The following is a 20,327-nucleotide window of genomic DNA, read 5'->3' on the forward strand; positions in this document are numbered from 1 at the left end:
CAGGCCGGAGCGAAGCTGCGAGGCCCAGGCTGTCAGCCAGGGGGCCAGGCTAGACCGGGAGGGGAGCTCACGTGGTCTCCCGAACACCGCGGGGAGTCGGAGGGGGTGGTGCGGTGGAGAGGAGGCCAGCGCGGCCCTCCCCGGCCTTCCAGCTCCTCCCTCCAGGCACGTGACGCCTGCGTCCGCCCGCCCGCTCCCTCGCTCGCTCGGTGGCGCAGCGCTCTGTTTCGGCCCTCCCGCCGTGGCGCCCTTCTTCTCCCGGTCCCGTCCCGCCGCCTCCCCCACTCTTCCCCCACGCGCCAATCACTGCTCGAGCTCGCGAGCGCCCGCCCCTCCAGCCCGCTCCGCCCTCTCCCATTGGCTGCAGCCTCAAGGACGCGTCCCGAAGGCGGGCGGCCACCATTGGTGGGCCGAGCCAGCCGAGTTCCCGGATGAGGGAACATTCTGCGGTATAAAGGGCGCGAGGAAGGCGGGAGACGGCGCAGTTTGAATCGCGGTACGACGGAGGAGTGGGCGCCGGGATCTCGCTGTGCGTCCGCCTGGCCTCGTCTCTCCCTCTCTTGTCCGATCTGCAGCACGGTCCGAGATGGTAACGTGAGAGTGACGCCGGGCGGCCGCGGGCCGCGGGCTTCGAGCGGGCGGGGCCGCCGTCCCCGGGGCTTGGGGCGAGGCGGCGGCGAGTGGGAGCGTGCGGAGACGGGGTCTGGACGAGCGGAGGGAGGTGTTTGTGTGAGCCCGGAGCTGCCGGGCCGGAGGCGACGGTTGGGTGGCGCGCGCGGCGCCGCTGGGAGCCGCCGCGGGGGCGCGCAGCCGCCGCGGGGGCGCGGCGGGGGTCGGCGGGGGGGAGAGGGCGGGGGCGAGCGGCGGGCCGGGAGACCCCGGCGGGCCGCGGGCGCGCGCTTGCCTCCGGGACGCTGCCGTGGGGGGAGGGGTGCGGCGCCTCGGTAATTCTATCCTCTCCCGTCCCTCCCGGGCTCGCGGGCGTCGGCGGCGCCGCAGGCTGGCGGTAAGGCTGGAAAGGACTCCGGAAAGGCCAAGACAAAGGCGGTTTCCCGCTCGCAGCGAGCCGGCTTGCAGGTAGGTAGCTGCCGCCGCAGCCGCAGTCGGGTGACCCGGCCTTTATCTTTGCACCCCCTTGCTTGTTTGTCGGCGCCTTGCATGGGTGTTCCATCTTTGCGTGGGTGATGTGTCGCGACTTGGCCTGCAGAGACTGAATGTTGGGGTTGGGGGGGGGGGCGTCGATCGCGTGTTACTGCCAGGGCGCGTTGGCGCACCACCGTCCTTGGCTTTGGCGCGCACATCTTTTCATCTTTGAATCTCCAATCTTTGTGCGTTTTTGTTTGTGTGCATGAAAATCAAGTTCCCTGTGGGCCGTATTCATCGACACCTGAAATCTAGGACAACCAGCCACGGACGTGTGGGCGCGACCGCCGCTGTGTACAGCGCAGCCATCCTGGAGTACCTCACCGCAGAGGTAAACCGGGAGTACGCCTGTGATCTGGAAAAGGTTTGGGGGGCGGGGGAAAGTGGCGAGAAGGAAGGAGGAAAGTGATGCAAGAAAACTCCCAGGCCCTAAGCCTGGCGCGGAGGCCGAGGGAGCGCTAGAGGGAGCTAGTGTTCAGCCAAGGATCCTGCTGAGCCAGAGTTTGCTGCTCTTGCAAAAGCAATTGAGTGGCCCTTCAGTCCTTTGCATAATTTGCATAATTTTGTCATTCAGGTAGTAGGGGGATGACGACAGTTGGTAGATTAAACACCACTGAGGTTTGGCCAGCTTCATGGATCCTGACCGAAGGGAAGTTGGGAAAGTGATCAGAATTTTGCCTTTTAGGTACTAGAGTTGGCAGGAAATGCATCAAAAGACTTGAAGGTAAAGCGTATTACCCCTCGTCACTTGCAACTTGCTATTCGTGGAGATGAAGAATTGGACTCTCTGATCAAGGCTACAATTGCTGGTGGTGGTATGTTAACACTGAAACTCATTACATTTCCATTAAGAAAATTCTTAAATTTTCATTACTTCTAGAAGAAGACATTTAAGTATATTCTGATAAATCATGGTGGATTTATGAAATTTGGTTTACATTTACATCACTCAGGTTTTACTTTTCTATTTGAACGCATGTTTTTTAAAGACCTTTCAAGTTGTAGAGTTATCTGCTTTGATTTCATGTACTGTTTTAAAATGTTTCTACAGAAAGTAGAATTAATCCTGTCACTCTCCTAGGTGTCATCCCACATATCCACAAGTCTCTGATTGGGAAGAAAGGACAACAGAAGACTGTCTAAGGATGCCTGGATTCCTTATTATCTCAGGACTCTAAATATTCTTAACAGCTGTCCAGTGTCGGTGATTCCAGTGGACTGTATCTCTGTGAAAAACACAATTTTGCCTTTTTGTAATTCTATTTGAGCAAGTTGGAGGCTTAATTAACCTTCCAACCAACCAAATTTCTGCATTCGAGTCTTAACCATATTTAAGTGTTACTGTGGCTTCAAAGAAGCTATTGATTCTGAAGTAGTGGGTTTTGATTGAGTTGACTGTTTTTAAAAAACTGTTTGGATTTTAATTGTGATGCAGAAGTTATAGTAACAAACATTTGGTTTTGTACAGACATTATTTCCACTCTGGTGGATAAGCTCAATAAAGGTCATATCCCAAAACTAGTTTTAAACTTGCTTAATGAATGTGTCTCCTAGATCTCCTTCAGTTCTCAAGTACATTCTGTGCTTACTAATTAAACTGTTCATCTGTAGATCAACAAGTCATAACCAATTTTGTCATACAGTGAACTGTTAAAACTTCAGAAATTTGGCAGAATGGGGAGGAGGCATCCTGTTTATTGTCCTTTGGACAGTTCCAGTAATGTGAGAAAGGCACTGTATCGCAATGTGAGACAGCCAGAGCGTTAGAGACCCTCAGGGTGTAGCAGTATCCCCACAGATTGAATTTGAGATGTGGAAGATAATCCTGCTTTGACCAGACACTGCTGTTCTGTGTGAAGTGCTAGTCACTGGGGATGCAGTATTTTCATAGACAAAGGTAACATGATGAAAACATTGATTAAATACCAGGCATGTATGTTCCTTAAGAACTTAGGGAAATGTAGACATTGCTATTTATTTACCCCTTTCCCCCTCACGGATTACACGACTCGCAGGGTACTTCCTGAGGCAAAACAAACATTGGAACGGAGGTGCCAATCAGCCTATATAGGTGAAAAGCGCTTCCTGCTATTAGTTACAGCTGATTTTAACTTGCCAAAAGAGCTGCATTGTACCTGCCCATTGTACCTGCCGGGCAGCAGGAGAGATGTGGGTCAGAAGTGCCACTGAGAAGGGCAGGGAAGCGTTGGGGGTTCCACAGCTCGGAATGGCCTGCGGGACCCTGCAGCAATCCTGCCCCTAACAGGCCTGAGGCCTCTCCAGACCTCAGGGCCCAGAGGCGGGGCCTCGGGTCCTTGGGAATCTAACCGAAAGTGCGGGTCCCCTGTCCCCGCCCCGATGGCGCGGAAGGCGGGCTCCGGGGCCGCGCCGGAGGTTAGGGGCCGGGACCTCACCCCCCACCCCCCTACACCGCGATCTGCCCGCTTCGGCCGGGCCCCGGAGTGCGGCAGGCCCGGGAGGGACGCGGCTGGCGCCGCTGCGGCCGCGGGGGGCGGGGAGGCGGCCGTGAGGAGGCGGAGCTGCGAGGCCGCCCGTCGCCCGGCCGCCGCCGCCGCTGCCGCCGCCGCGGTGCCCGCTCCTCCCCGCGCCGTGCCGCGCCGCGCCCCGCCCGGCCGCCTCGCCTCCTCCGCGGCGGGCCCCCCTCGCAGCTGCGCGGCCGCCGACACCCAGGCAGGCGCGAGCCATGGAGGGCAACCGCGACGAGGCGGAGAAATGCGTGCAGATCGCTCGCGAGGCCCTGAGCGCCGGCAACCGCGACAAGGCCCAGCGCTTCCTGCAGAAGGCCGAGAAGCTGTACCCGCTGCCGGCCGCGCGCGGTGAGCCCCGGCCCCCGCCGTGACCCCGGCCCCCGCGCCCTCCGCCCCGCGGGCCGCGGCCGCGCCAGCCCTCGGGGACACAGGCGGGGCGCTGCGGGGTGCTGGGTGACGGGTCCCCTCCCCAGATCAGCCTAGGCCCCTCTGAAGTGACAGGAGCGGGACTCCAGTGGCTTGTGGGCTTCACCATCCCTGGGCTCTGTATGTAGCTGTTCCTTAAGTCTCTTCGAATACCTTAGATGACACTGCTTTTCCCCGGGAGAGGGAGAGTCCTTTGCTTCCTTTGCAAGACAGCTCCCCTTTGACAGGGATGGTGAAGTTATTAATGGTTTCGAGTGTCTGGCTTGATAGGACACCGTAAGTACCCGCAAGTTCCGTATGGACTTAGCCCACTTTAATTCACCTTATTCATTGTCTAACTCTCTAGGCTTCGAAGTAATACAGTCAACACAACACTCACAAAGCGCCAAGAGTTGTGCCTAGTATTTTAATGACCCTCATTTATTCCTTAGAACAGTCCCATGTACAGGTGCAGGATTATTTGACCAGGTTAACCCATGTGCAGAGACTTTGGCAAAAGAATGAATGAATGAATGAGTGAATGAAAATACCTTGCCCAAGGTCGTACAGTAAGTGGCAAAGTCAGAAGAGTAGCTGAGTTTTATCTCCAAAAGGCCTTTAACTACTGTCGTTTTGCCTTGCCGATGGGATGACATTTTACTGTGGGTTAAAGTATTTCCAGGTTAAGAGAATTAAGAGGAAACTTAATAAACAGGGCCTCTGTTTGTCTTTATTGTTTTCTTAATTCTTTTTACATTGTTGAAGCCTTTTGTTTCTGCTGCTTTTCACTTTATCTTTTTGTTACATTGGATTAGGACAGAAGAAAAGTTTATTTTCATTGTAAAAAGTGCAACATAAAATTTGTTATTCTAATCATTTTTAGGTGTACAGTTTAGTAGTGTTAAGTATTTTCGCATCGTGCACCACAGGATCTGTACTTTTTTATCTACACCCTGGAAACTGTACCAGTTAAACAGCCCCTTTACCCTCTTTCCTCTACTTCCTCTTTCCATAGGTTAGACTAATCAGTATCTGATCTAAGAAAAACCATACAGAATTTGACCCTGTGTGCCTGCCTTATTTCACTTAGTTACTTCAGAGTTCATCTATATTGCAACATTTGAGAGATTTCCATTTAAAAAAATGCTAAACAACACCCCACTATTTATACACATGTGCGCATCGGTGTGAGTGTGCACACTCACATTCACATCACATTTTTGGGGGTGGTTACTTATTGTGTGTGTGGGGGGGGTGGGGGAGTGTTATGTATACATGTGCCATAACGCACACGTGAAGATCAGATGGCGACTTGGGGGGGGAGGTTCTCTCCCTACACAGTTGTAGGGGTTGACACAGTCTGAGCCCTCTCATGCTACATCACAGGTTTTTATTCACTCACCTGTCAGTTTGGGTTTCTTCCACTTCTTGTCTATTGTGAATAATGCTCCTGTGAGCATGAGTGTCTACAGCCTATTTTCACTTCTTCATATATACCCAGAAGTGGGATTATTGGGTCATGTATTAATTCTAATTTTGAATTTTGAGGAACTACCACATTGTTTTCCAGAGCGACTGCACCATTTTGTACAACATGCACTGGGTTCTAGTTTCCCAGTGTCTGATACAACAGGACACCCCCAGTTTTTGTTTGTTTTCATAGTGACTCTTCTAGTGACTATCAGGAGATACCTCACTGTACTTTTTATTGCATTTCCCTGATGATGAATAATGTTGAACAATTTTCATGTGTTTATTTGGCCATTTGTATATTTTTTGGAGAAATGTCTTAAGCTGTTTGCCCAGTTAAAACTCAGACTGTTTTCATTGATGTGGTTATGGGCTCTTTATATATTTGGGACATTAACTCCTGGACATCTATAGCTTGCATCTTCTCCCTCCTTCTGTAGGCCATCTTTCCTTCCTGTCAATTGTCATTGGGAGCTCGAGCTTCATGGAGTCAGTCTCATTGGTCAATTCTTGCTGTTGTCTGGGCTTTTGGTACCATATCCAGGAAATTATTCTTAAATCCCTTCTACTGTGTAGATCTATTTCAATGAGTTGTCATCTGGTCCTGGAGGAACAATTTTAACATTAAAGTAGTAGATACCCTAGGCAAGGTAACCTGCTTTGCAGGCCTGGTTCGTCACCAGCCAGCTTGCACCCTTGGTCAAGGTAGACATCCTCTAGTCCTTCCTTTCTCACTCGTGCAGCAGGGGCAGTGTACTGACCCATGGCACTCTGAGGATAAAATGAGCTGATAAAAAGCATCTAATAAATTTTTACTCTCCTCTCCGTTTTACAAGTGGAGTCATCTAAGAATCTTTAAAACTAGCCCAGATTTACAGCTGGTCATGCTTCGGACATGTAAACAGCTGGAATGAATCTCATAAAGGACACTGTAAAAGTACATCATTATTGCTCTGAAAGTCATGAATGTGGGGGAAATGAAGACATGGAAGAGAGAAAGTCAGGTACAAAGGTATTGCAAGGATGATGGGTAATTATCAAATGAAGTGGTAGGGTGTAATTGTGGAGTAGTCTAAAAACAGTTCAGATGCAGACTTTGTCTGCCGTCTCTATAACCAGGGACACGATATTTAGCTATTCTAAGCTTTAATTATATGTGAAATGAAGATGTCATCCCAGAGTTGATGTGACCCAAAATAAAAGCAGTGTGACTGTTCTGTGAAAAATGTCTTTACATAGAGTATTCCCAGGAGATGTTTATGGGAATTAAATAAGAACTCAGGAGAGAGAAACATCTGGAATCTTTATGAAAGACCCTGATAGAGGAGGTTTTGTATAGCGGGAAATTGGAGCTTTTGGGTCATGACTACCAAACTAACAGCTCAGAAGTTGACTGGATAGTCTTTGGATCTGCTTGTACTGAGGCAAAAGAAAACACTGTACTTTCACTTCCATTATTCTTCCATTATGATGAGTGGGGAACCACAAGAATAAATTCTAGTTATACTCCAGGACTTTCATCCTCTTAGTATTTCCTATCAAGTAAGAAGGTAATCTGATAAAACACTTTAATAAACTGACAAGCTCTTTCCTTGAAGAAAAGTTTGATATCGAGATGGATGAAGGATGCTATTGCTTTCCATGTTTCAGTTGAGACTGTTCTTTCCAGTGTGGTTATTGACTAGCACACATTTCAAATGCTCATGCTCTGAGTTACATTTGTATATTTGCTTAATGGATATGGTTTAGCATTTAGTAGAAGGATACAGTATTACTGTTTTGAGGTTTTATGCACTTTTTTTTAAAATTTATTTTTATTTTATGTGTGTGAGTGTTTTGCTTGCATGGGCCCTTGGAGATCAGAAGAGGGCATCAGATTCCCTGGGACTGAATTTAAGGATAGTTGTGAGCCTGGGACTGAATTTAAGGATAGTTGTGAGCCATTATGTGGGTGCTGAAACCAAACCCAGGTCTTTTGCAAAAGCAACAAGTGCACTTAACCACTGATTTTCATAGTAATTGGGAGGTAGTTTGAAGTGTAGATTTTTTTCTTTTCTATTTGCCTTCTTCTTCCCTTCCTCCCTCTCTCCCTCCCTCCCTCCTTTCCTTCCTTTTTCTTTCTTTCTTCTTAATGAGACAGATCTCACTCACTGTATCTTTGGCTGGCCTGCAACTCACTATGTAGACCTTGAACTCACAGAGATCCACTTGCTGCTGCCTCCCAAGTGCTGGGATTAAAAGCATGTGTGCACAACCATGTCTGGCAAGTATAGATTTTTCTTTTTCTTTTTTTAAGAGAAGAGCATTTTTATTCTTTTCAAGAACATGGTAGCAATTTGAATCAAATGATGGCTTACAACTACAGAAAAGCTCATTCAGTATCCGCTGTAATGAATGAACAGATAAGTTTAAGTGCATGGATAATCTGTACATGCTACCTGCTTAATAATAGTTAATGTAATCCTTTTAGTTTATTTTCAACCATATGAGAAATGATGCATTTTTTTTCTGCCTTTTTTTTGTCCTTTTACTTTGTATTTAATACAAAATTGAAAATTGTTTCTCCTTTTGTCTCACCTAAACTGATAAGGCTTTTTAAACATCATGTGCATCTGAATCATTCATTATACATCCTATTTCCTTTAAGATCTTTCTATTCTTTTCCTAATTGGCTTAATTAAAATTCAGTGATGAGAACATTTAAAACAATTATTTCTGTATCATCCAGTTAAGTGTTAGAAAATGACTTTCAAATTTCCATTAGTAGTGAAACTATTTCAGATGTGAGTGCTGAGGAAAGAGCATTGAGTTGACTTTGGGTTTGAACTTACGCTTTCGATATAAATCTCCACTTCTCTTCTAAACAATGAGAGTTTATTTATTCAACAGATATTTATTGGACATATACTTCTCTGTGCCATGGAGCATTCTGGTTTTTTTGTTTGTTTTGTTTTTGTTTTTTTAAATGTTATGTGTTTGGATGTCTTTCCTGTATGTATGTCTGCACCATGTGTGTGCCTGGTGCTCTCAGAGGTGGGAGGAGAGCATCAGATCCCCTTGAAGTGCAGTTTACAGACACTTGTGAGCTGAGCCATCTCCCTAGTTCCTGGCAGTATTTTAGGCACTAGGGAGTAAGTAGATATGACAAAAATCTTTTTTCCTGGCATTTACATTCTAGAGGAGAATTAAGTATCTGGTGGATGTAACAATGATAGTGTGATTTCCATAGTTTCATATTCCTTTTTTTTTTTTTAAGATGGGATCTAGCCTCCAACTCTTAGGTAGCTGAGGATAACTTTTAACTTCTGATCCTCCTGCCTCCACTTTTACACTGCTGGGATTATATATGAGCACCACCACACCTGGTTTGTGTGGTTGCTGGGGGTCAAACTTAGAGCTTCATGCATGCTTGGCAAGTACACTACCAAATTAGTCATGCACCCAGCCCACCTTCCATTTTTGAGCCTCATATTTCTTTTAAACAATTATTTACTCATTTAGTTGTGTGAGTTTGCCCATGTGTGGGAGTACATGTGTATGCATGTGTAGAGCAGAAGAGGTCCTCTGGAGTTAGAGATGGTTGTGAGCCACCATTCAGGAACTGGGAATCGATCTCAGGTTCCCTGGAAGAGCAGCCAGGGCTTCTAACTGTTGAGCCATCTTTCCAGCCCGAAATAAAACTTTCATAGTTGCATGTAATGTGCTCTATATTGATACACCCACAGATAAAGCATGTCCAAAATTAAATTGACTGTAAAACGTATATAATAATGATTATGACCAATTTTTTGAAAGAACGTATATGCCTACAAATGAGAATTGACAAAACAAGCTGCATTTCACCTGTGAAAGTGATTATTAGGACATGTATTTATTGCTGTAAAAGGATTCAGCATGTCAACCATAGAATAAAGTTTATTTATTTACTTACTTATTTTCTTATTTGAGATAGATAGGGTCTCACTATGTAGCTTGGCTGCCCTGAAACTTATTTTGTAGATCAGACTGGCCTCGAACTCACAGAGGTCCTTCTGCTTCTGTTTGACACCCCCCCCCATTATCATAGAAGTAGATAATAGTTCTAAATCATTATTTTTCTCATAAATGCTATAATTGCTAATATAAAGGCCTTCCTAATTCCATTTTTTAGTTAATAAAACTGGATTTTGAGCTCCAAAGTAGTAGAATTTGTCCCAATTTTTTTTTAATTAAAAAGATTTATTTGCCGGGTGGCAGTGGCGCACGCCTTTAATCCCAGCACTCAGGAGGTAGAGCCAGGAGAATCTCTGTGCATTCGAGGCCAGCCTAGTCTACAGAGCGAGATCCAGGACAGGCACTAAAGCTACACATAGAAACCCTGTCTTGGAAAACAAACAAACAAACAAACACAACAACAACAACAAAAAGATTTATTTACTTACATATGTATATGTGTGCTTGCTTAAGTTTACAAGTCCTGTGTGTGTACTGGAGCCCATGGAGACCAGAAGGAGTTTCAGATCCCCTGAAACTGGAGTTACAGGCAGTTGTGAGCATCCCCCAGTACAGGTGATTGAGTCCTCTTCCTAAGCCCTGTGCTGATTTTTAACTTAGTGGATCCGAGGAGTGTTTAGGGCGCACCCCCCCCCCCCCCCCCCACACACACACCCTGCCACACTGCCATTGTTAGCAGAGAGCCTATATGCATAGTATTGTAGAAAAATTTTCACTTGTCATCATAACTCCTGAAAACCTAAAGCGGCCCCATATAAGCCTATTTAACACTGTCCCATATCCAACTGTAAATTCAGATGTCTAGCATGCCAGGAACAATCTTTTAGCTAAGAATGAGACAATAAAGAGATACCCTTTAATTCCATTCATAGAAATTTTGTGGCCTCCTATAAATATCCAACATATGACCATTTTCATCACTGGCTCCACAACTTTTGAAAGTACTTTCTTCATTTGTTATTTGAAACATGTCTATAAAGAAATACTCAGTTCATATTGGAAATGCATGCTAAAGGTTTGATTGTTCTTATCTGTTTTTATTGTTGTTTTTCATTTTTTGAGACAGGATTTCACCATGTAGCTATGGCTAGCCTGGAACTCGATTGGTAGACTAGTCTGGTCTTGAACCACAAAGATCCACCTGCCTTTGCCTCCCACGTGCTGGGATTAAAGGCGTGTGCCACCACTGCCTGGCTAACCCTGTGTTTTATAATCTTGGTTTCCTTTGGTGGAAAATGGTGTTTCAGAATCACAGGACAGGTACTAGGAACACTGCAACTACTAGGTTGTTCATTGTCTGGGGCTCTATTCAAAGCATAGGGTTGGGAAATGCAGCGTGTGTGTGTGTGTGTGTGTGTGTGTGTGTGTGTGTGTGTGTGTGTGTGTGTGTGTGTGTTCATCTGTCTGTTTTTGTTTATTTATTTTCTGAGCCTGACCTGGAACTCACAGATGTCTGTCTGCCTCTGTCTCCTGAGAGCTGGGATTAAAGCATGTGCATTATGCTTAGCTAGTGTATTGTCTTTTGTTTGTTTGTTTTTCGAGACAGGGTTTCTCTGTGTAGTTTTGGTGCCTGTCCTGGATCTTACTCTGTAGACCAGGTTGGCCTTGAACTCACAGAGGTCTGCCTGGCTCTACCTCCCAAGTGCTGGGATTAAAGGCCTGCGCCACCACCGCCTGGCGTGTGTTGTCTTTTTAAAGGTAGTCAGCTTATGAGTGTATATCATTCCTTCCAATTTAAGGTAAACGTTCAGTCTTTGCTTAAATGTTTTTTAGCCTGTGTTTCTGTCTTCCCTAGCTGTAGTCCTGGTTCTTGAGATCCCATGGCATCATATTTGCAGAGCTGCACCTGAGCTTGTGCAGATATACTCTGTGTTCCCACAATGGTGAAACTGCCTAATGACACTGGAGGACATATCCCTATAATTAAGTAGTGCTGACTGTAAAATAATGCAAGGCTCTCCTGAATAATATGAACCCCCAAAATGTTTAAGTTAGGGTTCAGGTTTTCATGGATTTTCTTTGCCATAGTCATCCTCTGTTTTTACACACACATACAGTTTGTTTGTTCCCTGAACCAATGGCTGTCCCATTGCTGAACTATTCTGCATATATTTTATAAGATAAAGACATCCACACATAACCCCATTATAATAATCACATTTAGGTCATTAGTTCACTCATTCATTTAAATTCTGTCAGTGAACCCATTGTATCTCATATGATAAATATGGGGGGCATGTGTTGTGTTTTAACATTTAAAAATGTTTTTATTAATTGATTTTTATATATATATTTATATGTGTAAGTCTATGTGAGTTTATGTACACCATGTGTGTTGAAGAGCCTTCAGTGGATAGAAGAAGGTGTCAGATCCCCTGGAAATGGAGTTACAGGCAGTTGTGAACAGCCACGTGGGTGCTGGGAATCACACCTAGGCCCTCTGCAAGAACAGCAGGCGCTCCCCACCACTGAACTACCTCTGCAGCCCTTTTAAACATTTTAAAAGATTTGTCCTTAGATTTTTGTGTGCATGAGTGTCTTGCCTACTTGAATGTCTGTGCACCGTGTTCATTGGTACCTGCAGAGACCAAAAGGGAGCATCAGCTCCTCTGGAACTGGCGTTATGAATGGTTATTAGCCACCTTATGGATGCTGGGACCCAAACCTGGGTCCTCTGTAAGAGCACCCTGTGCTCTCAACCACCAAGCCGCCATCTCTCCAACCCTGTGTTACTTTTTTGAGGGGTGGGGGAGGCAGGATATTCTGTAAACATCATCATTCTTTTTGTTTCTTGACTTTGGCATTTTTGATGACTGTAGTTAGCTATTTTATAGAATTCCCTGAAATTTGGGTTTGTTTGACATTTTCTCATATCAGTTGTTTTGCAGGAAAAGTAGTGATGTTTTGTTCTTGGTATAACTTATCAAGAGACACATGATTTTGATTCGACCTTTCCTAGTGAACTCACGTAATCTCCCGGTTCAACTGTTGATTGCCATATTTTTCTACTATAAAGTGGACTCTTCCCCATTGTAATTACAGATATTTTGTGGGGGGAAATCATTGAAACTATATAAATATCATATTCCTTAACAAACTTTCCATCTCTTTGTAGTGTACACTGATTTTTTTTTCCTGAAATAAGTTCTGATAGTTGTTTAAAAGGGGGTTTTAATTCCAATCACTCTTTCTACATTTATTAGTTGCCCTTTAGTCTTTCTGTCCTGAATGGATTCATGGATTCCCACTGAACCTCTTATCATCATCATTTTGGTGCTCGGGTGGTATCCTTTTAAATCTGGCTCCTAAGTCTTTTTGACATACCTCCATAATTTATTGAACTTCTTTACCTTGTAGCCCAAAAGAGTTTTATATTTTCTGCCCAAAGAAATCAGATCCCCATCATGCCTGACTCCTTTTAGTACAGTGGTATGCAGAAACTGAGATAGATGCTAGATAAGTTCATTGCTATAGTAGTATCATTGTGTCTGCTCCTCTTAGTAGACAGAACTGGAAAATACATACTCGTGTGTGTGTGTGTGTGTGTGTGTGTGTGTGTGTGTGTGTGTGTGTGTGTTGTTTGTGTTGGCATTCCATTACAGGTAATGATTATTTTAATTTATATATGGTATCTGTAACACATATATGCACATACTCACCCCTCATTTTCAGTCTGGTGCAACACTGTTCATTCTCACTATCTTAGTGACTGTTCTATTGTTGTGAAGAGACACCATGACCATAGCAACTCTTATAAGTGAGAACGTTTAACTGGGGACATGCTTACAGTTTCAGAGGCTTAGTCCATTATCATAAGGGTAGGGAGCATGATGGCCGGCAGGACAGGCATAGTGCTGGAGAAGTAGCCGAGAGCTCCATACTGACCTGCAGGCAGAGAGAGACACGGGGCTTGACATGGGCTTTTGAAACCTCAAAGCCCACCCCCAGTGGCACACTTCTTCCAGCATGGCCACACTAATCCTTCTAATCCTTTCAAATGGTGTCACCCCCTGTTGACCAAGCATTCAAATAGATGAGCCTGTGGGGGTCATTCTTTTTCAGACCACCACAACCACATTCTTTATTTACATGTCACTTGTGCTGTTCACCGAGAAATGTAGCTCCCACCTGTTTGTTCATTTGTTGTGTGTTGTCCATCAGCTTCTCTACCCCATAGATGCAGGCTGTGTCAACCTCAGCCATGTCTTTGGCAATGACTGCCAGTTTGATCCAAAAATGTTTCTTGGCCCAAACCTGTAGCCCTGCAAACCTTAGCTGACAAAAGGATCAGAAGGAATGAGAAACCTCCTAACTTTCTAGCCCACTAGTTCAAGAGTATGTGAAGAGTATTTATAGAATCAGAACACAGTGTTGTTACACACCATCTTCTCTCAACTATAGTTCAGTCTTAATTCTATAAGTATCCATGTGATGGTTGCCACCAGTCCCCATGCCAAGGTATATGTCATTAGTTTGGATTTCTGAAGCTTGTTTCTTAGTGGGTCACAGGGAGAGTTTGTAGAACTATGATCCCTAAGTTCTAGAACGCTGAAGACAGTTTACTTGTGACTCTACTGTTGAAGTTTGGTGTCTGTATTAAGTTACTCTACATGTTACCAGTATAAAATACCCAACAAAAGCAATTTAAGGAAGGGGGTTTATTTTGGCTCACTAGTCTGTGGAATAGCTCACCATAGCAGAGAAGCCCTGGCAGCTGGAGCTGGAGGTTGCTCGGTCACGTTTCTCTGTAGTCAGGAAACAGGGAGAGACGGATGCTGGCGCTCAGCTTGCTTTCCCCTTTTTATGGAGTGAAGGACCTGCGCCCATGGCATGGAACCATGCTGCCCAGTTGTAGAGTGACTTTGTCTGCCCCAGTTAAGCTCATCTAGAGAATCCCTCACAGACATGTCCAGAGGCTTGTCAGTCATCCTAGAGCCTGTCAAGTAGACCATCAAGGTTGACCAGTCAGTAGCTCACACTCCATTTTTGGGGGTATACAAGTAGGCTACTCCAAGGTCTTGTGCAAGTGCTAGTGAGGGACAAAGTCTGAGGACAGTCTAACTCTTTTTCCATTGAAGTCATTTGAGTTTTTGGTGTTTTGTTTTTGTGTGGATATCCAGCTAACTTTACTTGAGTGTATCTCAAGTGTCATTTACTCTTAAGATTTCTGATATTTTATTACGTCATTTAGATGTTTTTGTTTATATGTCAGAAGTCGTCTAATTACTGTATGCTTGTTTTATTTCTCGTTATATTTTCTCTGGGATGTCTATTTTCCATGTATTAGCTTTTCTTCATCTTCAGTATTCGCCACTTTCCTTCAAAATTTTTTATTTTTCAGTTTTGAAATGTTCAACCTTTACATGTCTTATTTCTCTGTATGGTACTATCTGTTGTTTTAAGTAACTTTGTTTCTTGTAGCTTGGCCTTTTTTCAGTGACAGGGTTGTGTAGCCCAGTCTGGCCTTGAACTTGAGCCCCTCCTGCTGCAGCTGCCGAAGCACTGGTGTTACAGGTGTGCCCTCATGCCCAACTTAGCTGACTTAGTCTTTTCATTTTAGTTACAGTCTCACTGTTAGCTTGGGCTGGCCAGGAGCTCACTGTGTAGACCAGGTTGGCCTTGAGCAAATGCTGATTTTCCTGACTCTGGCTCTGCTTTCTGAGTGCTGGCGTTACAAGCCTGTGCTGCCATGCTCAGCCAACCCTGTCTTTTTGGATGGATTTTTACCCCCTTTGATTTCATATTCTGTGTGTGTGTGTGTGTACACGTGTATGCATGTGTATATGTTTGTTGCATGCCAACTTTATGGAGTTCTGTGGATTCTGGGATTTGAACTCAGGCGGCCAGGCTGGTTTGGCAGCATCTGCTGAGCCATCCATCCCTCACTCTACCTGTATTTTCGCATCTGTGATCTGGTCAGTGGTTTCTGTGCTGCTCCTATGGAGCAGTGTCTCCCCCTCACCGGCTGGCTTGACAAGTCCTGTGGTGCACGCTGATTACCTTCATGGTCACACTCAGTTACTTTGCCATACCAATCCTTTGCATTGTTGGAGCGCTATCATTTTCTTCACTGTTTATTTACTTTACTATTTTATTACTTACTTACATTACTTACTTATGCAATGTTTGTTTATTAGCTTTTCCAAATATACAGAGATCCTTCCATTTTTATATGTTTAAAGTATGTCACCTAGCCAGGAAGGAATCCCTCACTGTGCCCTCCCCATTTATCTCTGCAGTTACCCTTTCACTTGCGGATTTTGTTGTACCTTTCCCTTTCAGTATGGATCCTGTTCCCTGCAGTTCCCCTTCAGTGTGGACCAGGCACTCCTGCGATTATAAGTGGGTGAACCATCCTTTGCACAGATTTTCTCAGCTTTGCCTACAAGGCCTCTTGGTTATTTGGTTTCCCTTTTTCTGTTCCGTGAGCTTGGCAAATGCCCATTTACTGTTCTGTGCGTCTCACACACACTTACTACCCAAACATACATTTTTAGCAGTTCATGGTTCGTTCCTGTCATCATGTAATAGGGGATTTTGTGCATGAGGTTATGATTTTGGTACTTAATTCTCTTTGGTTTTATTCGAGATTTAAATTTTAAGTTCCTGACATGGTGGTACACTCCTGTAATCCCAGCACCAAGGAACAGAGGCAGGAGGATTTGGGTTTGAGGCCACTTCATCTACATTTGCTCTTTTTATTTTTTTAAGTTTTGCTATTTACATGTTGTGGATCACCACTTGCTACACAGATTATTCTGATTCCATTGTGGTTATATTAAATGCAGGCTGAACTCCAGCTGAAAGCTAGTGGTGACCTCTTATCTCTTAGCCATGGAAAAAGAATAGTATAAGTAATAGCTGTGTTTTTGCAAATTTGCCAACAGCAGTTGGAATTTTTAATATATAACTAAAATTATGTATGTATAGTACCTTTCTGGATATAATGTACATACTAAATAATTGACTCATTTAAAGTACACAGTTAAGTGGGTTTTAGTGGATTCACAGAATTATGCAACTATTGCCATAATTTTGGAACACTTCCCAACCTTGGAGATAAAGCAGCTCATTGGATGCCTTGTCTTATTTCAGTTTCCTCTGACCCACCAATCCCTGCCCTTAAAAACCAGTCTACTTTCTAAGTGTTCGAGTACCTGCTCTGTTCTTGTTTGTTTTCTCTCCTTCCCTCTCTCCTTCCTCTGAGTTCCCAGCCTCCCTCCCCACCCCAGTGATCCTGAGATTAAATCAAGGCTAGCTAGGCCAGGTCTCTGCCTATGAGCCGCATCCCCAGGCCTTGTGCTTTTCATGTGAATGGAATCATGTAGTGTGCGGTCTTTTGCGCCTGACTTCATTGGCTTATTAGCGTAGTGTGTTGTCAGTCATCTGTGTGGCAGGCGTGTTAATATTTAGTGTCATTTTATTCCAAATAGCATTTCACTGTCTGGATGGTTCATTTTGTGCTAGATATTTGTCTCTACTTTTTGTTATTATGCATGATGATTTGTGTTTCTGCTTTCCAGCCTACTTGTGATTTAAGTTACTTTTTCTCTTCCTTCTCCCTCCCTCCTTCCCTCCTCCTCTTCCTTTCGAATCAAGGTCTCACTTTGTAGCCCTGGCTGGCCCAGAATTTGCTATGTAGACCAGACTGGCCTCAAACTCACAGAGATCCTCCTGCCTTTACATCCGTAGTGCTAGAATTAAAGGTGTGAACCACCACTCCCAATTTTAAGTTACATTTTTATAATTGACTTTTTCCTAAAGGTGAGCACAGCTGCTCCTAGATTGTAGTTCATATGACACTAGTTTATTGAGATTTGAAGAAATAACTTTGTCATCGAGATATAATGCTATCAATTTTCACTCCTTTTCACTTATAGAAGAGGAGAGAGAGAGAGAGAGAGAGAGAGAGAGAGAGAGAGAGAGAGAGAGAGAGAGAGAGAGAGCTGAAGATATATCTCAGTGGGTAGAGTGCTTGCCTCCCATGCAAAAGCTTAAATCCCGAGCACAGCTTAAGTGGCATGGTGGCACACACCTGTAATTTGAACACTAGGTGGCTGAGGCAGGATTATCAGTTCAAAGTCATCCTTTGCTGCAAGTTCTAGGCCAACCTAGACTACATGAGTCTCTGTCTCCAAAAACGCAAAACATCAGTTGGATTTCATGTCTCTTAATTCAGGATGGATAAATTTGAAGTTATCCTATCCTTAGTAATTTGTCAGTCATTGGATTGAGATGTGTTAAAACTACCATCTTGGTGAATTTTTCTGTTTTCTTTTGTCTTTTTGCTAAGCGTAATTATTTACTGATTAATTTTAATTTTTATGGAAAATTTCATCCCTTACACACACACACACACACACACACACACACACACACACACACACACACGAAAATAGTATGATTAATCATATTGCACCATGTATCTTTAACCACTGAGAATATATTGACCAACCTTACCTCGTCATTCCTTCTACCCTACTGTTAATCCTATTTCTCAGATTATTTCAAGTAAACGGTCAACATTATTGCTGTTTGTCGGAGTGACTGTGAGCCACCTGATGTGGGTGCTGGGAGCTGAAACTGGGTCCCCTACAAGAGCAGTAAGCACTCCTAACTGCTGTGCTCTCTCTCCAGCCTCTTTAAAATGTTTTTATTTTGTATATTTGAAAGAATATTACTGCTCAACTCAAGTTGACAATTGTTTTTTCTGCTTTAAAGATCGTATTCCAGTGTTCTGTGGTTCCTCTTGTTGCTGCTGAAAAATAAACAGAAGTCTAATTTCTGCTTCTTTTTTGTTGTTGTTTTTGGTTTTTCCAGACAGGATTTCTCTGTGTAGCCCTGGCTGTCCTGGAACTCACTCTGTAGACCACGCTGGCCTCCAATTCAGAGAGATCCGGCTGCCTTTTTATTTATTTTATTTTATTTTTTAATAGTCTCATTAACTACTTTGAATATTATCTTTTGGGGGGTATTCTGCAGTTTCACTGTGTGATAAGCATGTCATAACAATTAGATGATAGTGATTTCTAGTTATTAACTTTACATATCTTGGAACTCTCCTAAATGACAGTTAATGTTCTATAGACAGTTATGTACTAAAAGAATCACCAGTATTTACTATTTGTTTTGTTTTGTTTTTGAGACAGGGTTTCACTGTGTAGCTCTGGCTGGCCTGGAGCTCACAGATATCTGCCTGCTTCTGTGCTCAAGTACTGGGATTAAAGGCCTGTGCCTCCAGGCCCAGCAAGAGGCTGGTTATTTAAAGAAACATTATAGAGCTCAAATTGGCGGTTTGTGCCTGTAATCCTGGCACTGGGAAACTTAGGCCGAATTGAGAGTTCAAAGCCAGCTTGGGCCACATAATTCTAGGTCAGCCCAACTGCATAGCAAGATCCTGTCTAAACAAAGGGAAAAACAAAACAATAGCCACCCCCCACTCGCCTTCCACCCCCCACCCCCAACCTCGCCCAAAAGGAAAGGAGGGGGAGGCCATGTTAAATCTTTTTAGAAGACATCACTGTAGTTTGCTTTACTTTATGTGGAGTGGTGTATCTGCGTCCTGATGTAAGTAGGTACGGTTCCCTTTGCTTTCCACAGCATTACTGGAAATAATTATGAAAAATGGAAGTACTGCCGGAAACAGCACACATTGCCGGAAACCTCCAGGGAGCGGCGGCGACCAGAGCAAGCCCGCCTGCGCCAAGGACAGCGCACCCGGCGGTGGCGAAAGTGGAAAAGTCTATACCAAAGACCAAGTAGACGGAGTTCTCAGGTAGAGTGAATGGCATTCCGTCGCCTCCCTGGTCATTGATTCCCATCGGACCTAACTGATGTTGAATGCCTAAGACAGGTGTTTGAAGCACAGTTTACTAGGAAGGAAATGGAGGTGCAACCTGGGTGTCCTGTGCGTCTATTCTTTGTGAGATTAGTCTGTAAGAAGACAACTCTCTGGAAGGTTCCATTCTTCCAAATCAATGATAAGCCACAACTGTAAAAAATGATGCCAGCGTTGATTCTGTGCATTGTTTGGTCTGTAGTAGTGAAAGAAATTTCAAAGAATGAGTTGCTTTGCTGTGATGTACAGCTGGAAATGGGCACGTTTCCTAGGACAATTGAGAGTAATGGTGGCAATGCTTTACATTTCCTGCCCAAACACACTCTTTTTTCCTTTGTGTTCTTGCAAGGCTGCCCCTGTATACAGACACCACAGTGCCCCTCTGCCCCCCTCAGTGATTCCCTCTGCCTCTGGAGCCTCTCCACACACTCCTGCATGCAGCAGAGTTGGGTGGGGCTGAACAGCGAGAGACTTGGTTTTAGAAATACAGTGTTACTAATTTTATAAATAAGAAGAGGGTTTTCTTGAAAAAAAGCTAAGCTCTTAGGTATGAAATACTTCAGAATAGATTGTTTTGTTTTCTGTTGGATATTAAGGAAAGTGTACTGATGTTGCTCTTCTGGGCAGCTGGAGTTTACAAGTGATGGGCTCTGAAGATGACATATCAGAGTTCTCAGGGAGGGTAGATTCCATGGTATTGGGAACTCATGTAAGGAAGCATAGTTGAAGCAGCAGAGTGGGTGAGTTCTCAGTGAGGAAAACCTATTCCGTAGTCAGGGTAAAGCCGTGAAGGAGGACATTTGACTGGTGTGGACGGTAGCAAGCATTTCAAAGGCATAAGTGAAGCCACTGACCACTTCATAATGCCGCATCTTGCCAAATTTGGCTGAAAGAGTGAGTGAGAGACTGCTTTCGGGCTTCTTTTGGGGACGAGCTATAAGGAAACAGTATGCTGGAAACTATATCCTAAAACAAGCTGTGTTTTCCTG

General features: G+C 44.5%; 2 protein-coding genes across 3 annotated transcripts in view; both read left to right on the forward strand.

Moving 5' to 3' along the window:
* The first annotated feature begins 464 nt into the window (after positions 1-464).
* On the forward strand, positions 465-2,681 carry LOC128105358 (histone H2A.Z). Its single transcript, XM_052730442.1, has 5 exons — positions 465-589; positions 1,000-1,077; positions 1,361-1,474; positions 1,829-1,958; positions 2,225-2,681. Exons 1-5 carry the CDS (start codon positions 587-589, stop codon positions 2,284-2,286), a joined length of 387 nt encoding a protein of 128 aa, XP_052586402.1. The 5' UTR covers positions 465-586; the 3' UTR covers positions 2,287-2,681.
* Positions 2,682-3,761: 1,080 nt separating this feature from the next.
* Dnajb14 (DnaJ heat shock protein family (Hsp40) member B14) overlaps positions 3,762-20,327 on the forward strand; it is a 47,678-nt gene continuing 31,112 nt past the window's right edge. Inside the window, exons 1-2 of one of the 2 annotated variants that reach the window (XM_052730170.1) lie at positions 3,762-3,980; positions 19,101-19,275. In XM_052730170.1, the coding sequence (XP_052586130.1) occupies positions 3,848-3,980; positions 19,101-19,275 (308 nt within the window). In that variant the 5' untranslated portion in view covers positions 3,762-3,847. The remainder of the gene's footprint in view (positions 3,981-19,100; positions 19,276-20,327) is intronic. The other variant, XM_052730171.1, reaches the window with a different exon arrangement.

Source organism: Peromyscus californicus, unplaced genomic scaffold (genome assembly GCF_007827085.1).
Source record: "Peromyscus californicus insignis strain IS unplaced genomic scaffold, ASM782708v3 Scaffold_9__1_contigs__length_137607984, whole genome shotgun sequence".
In the NCBI taxonomy this organism is placed as follows: Eukaryota; Metazoa; Chordata; class Mammalia; order Rodentia; family Cricetidae; genus Peromyscus; species Peromyscus californicus.

Excerpts from the sequence above, each read along its gene's own strand:
- LOC128105358 (XM_052730442.1), top strand. Across the intron at positions 1,078-1,360 it reads CGCAGCGAGCCGGCTTGCAG|TTCCCTGTGGGCCGTATTCA; the intron begins GTAGGTAGCTGC and ends ATGAAAATCAAG. Across the intron at positions 1,959-2,224 it reads GGCTACAATTGCTGGTGGTG|GTGTCATCCCACATATCCAC; the intron begins GTATGTTAACAC and ends TCACTCTCCTAG.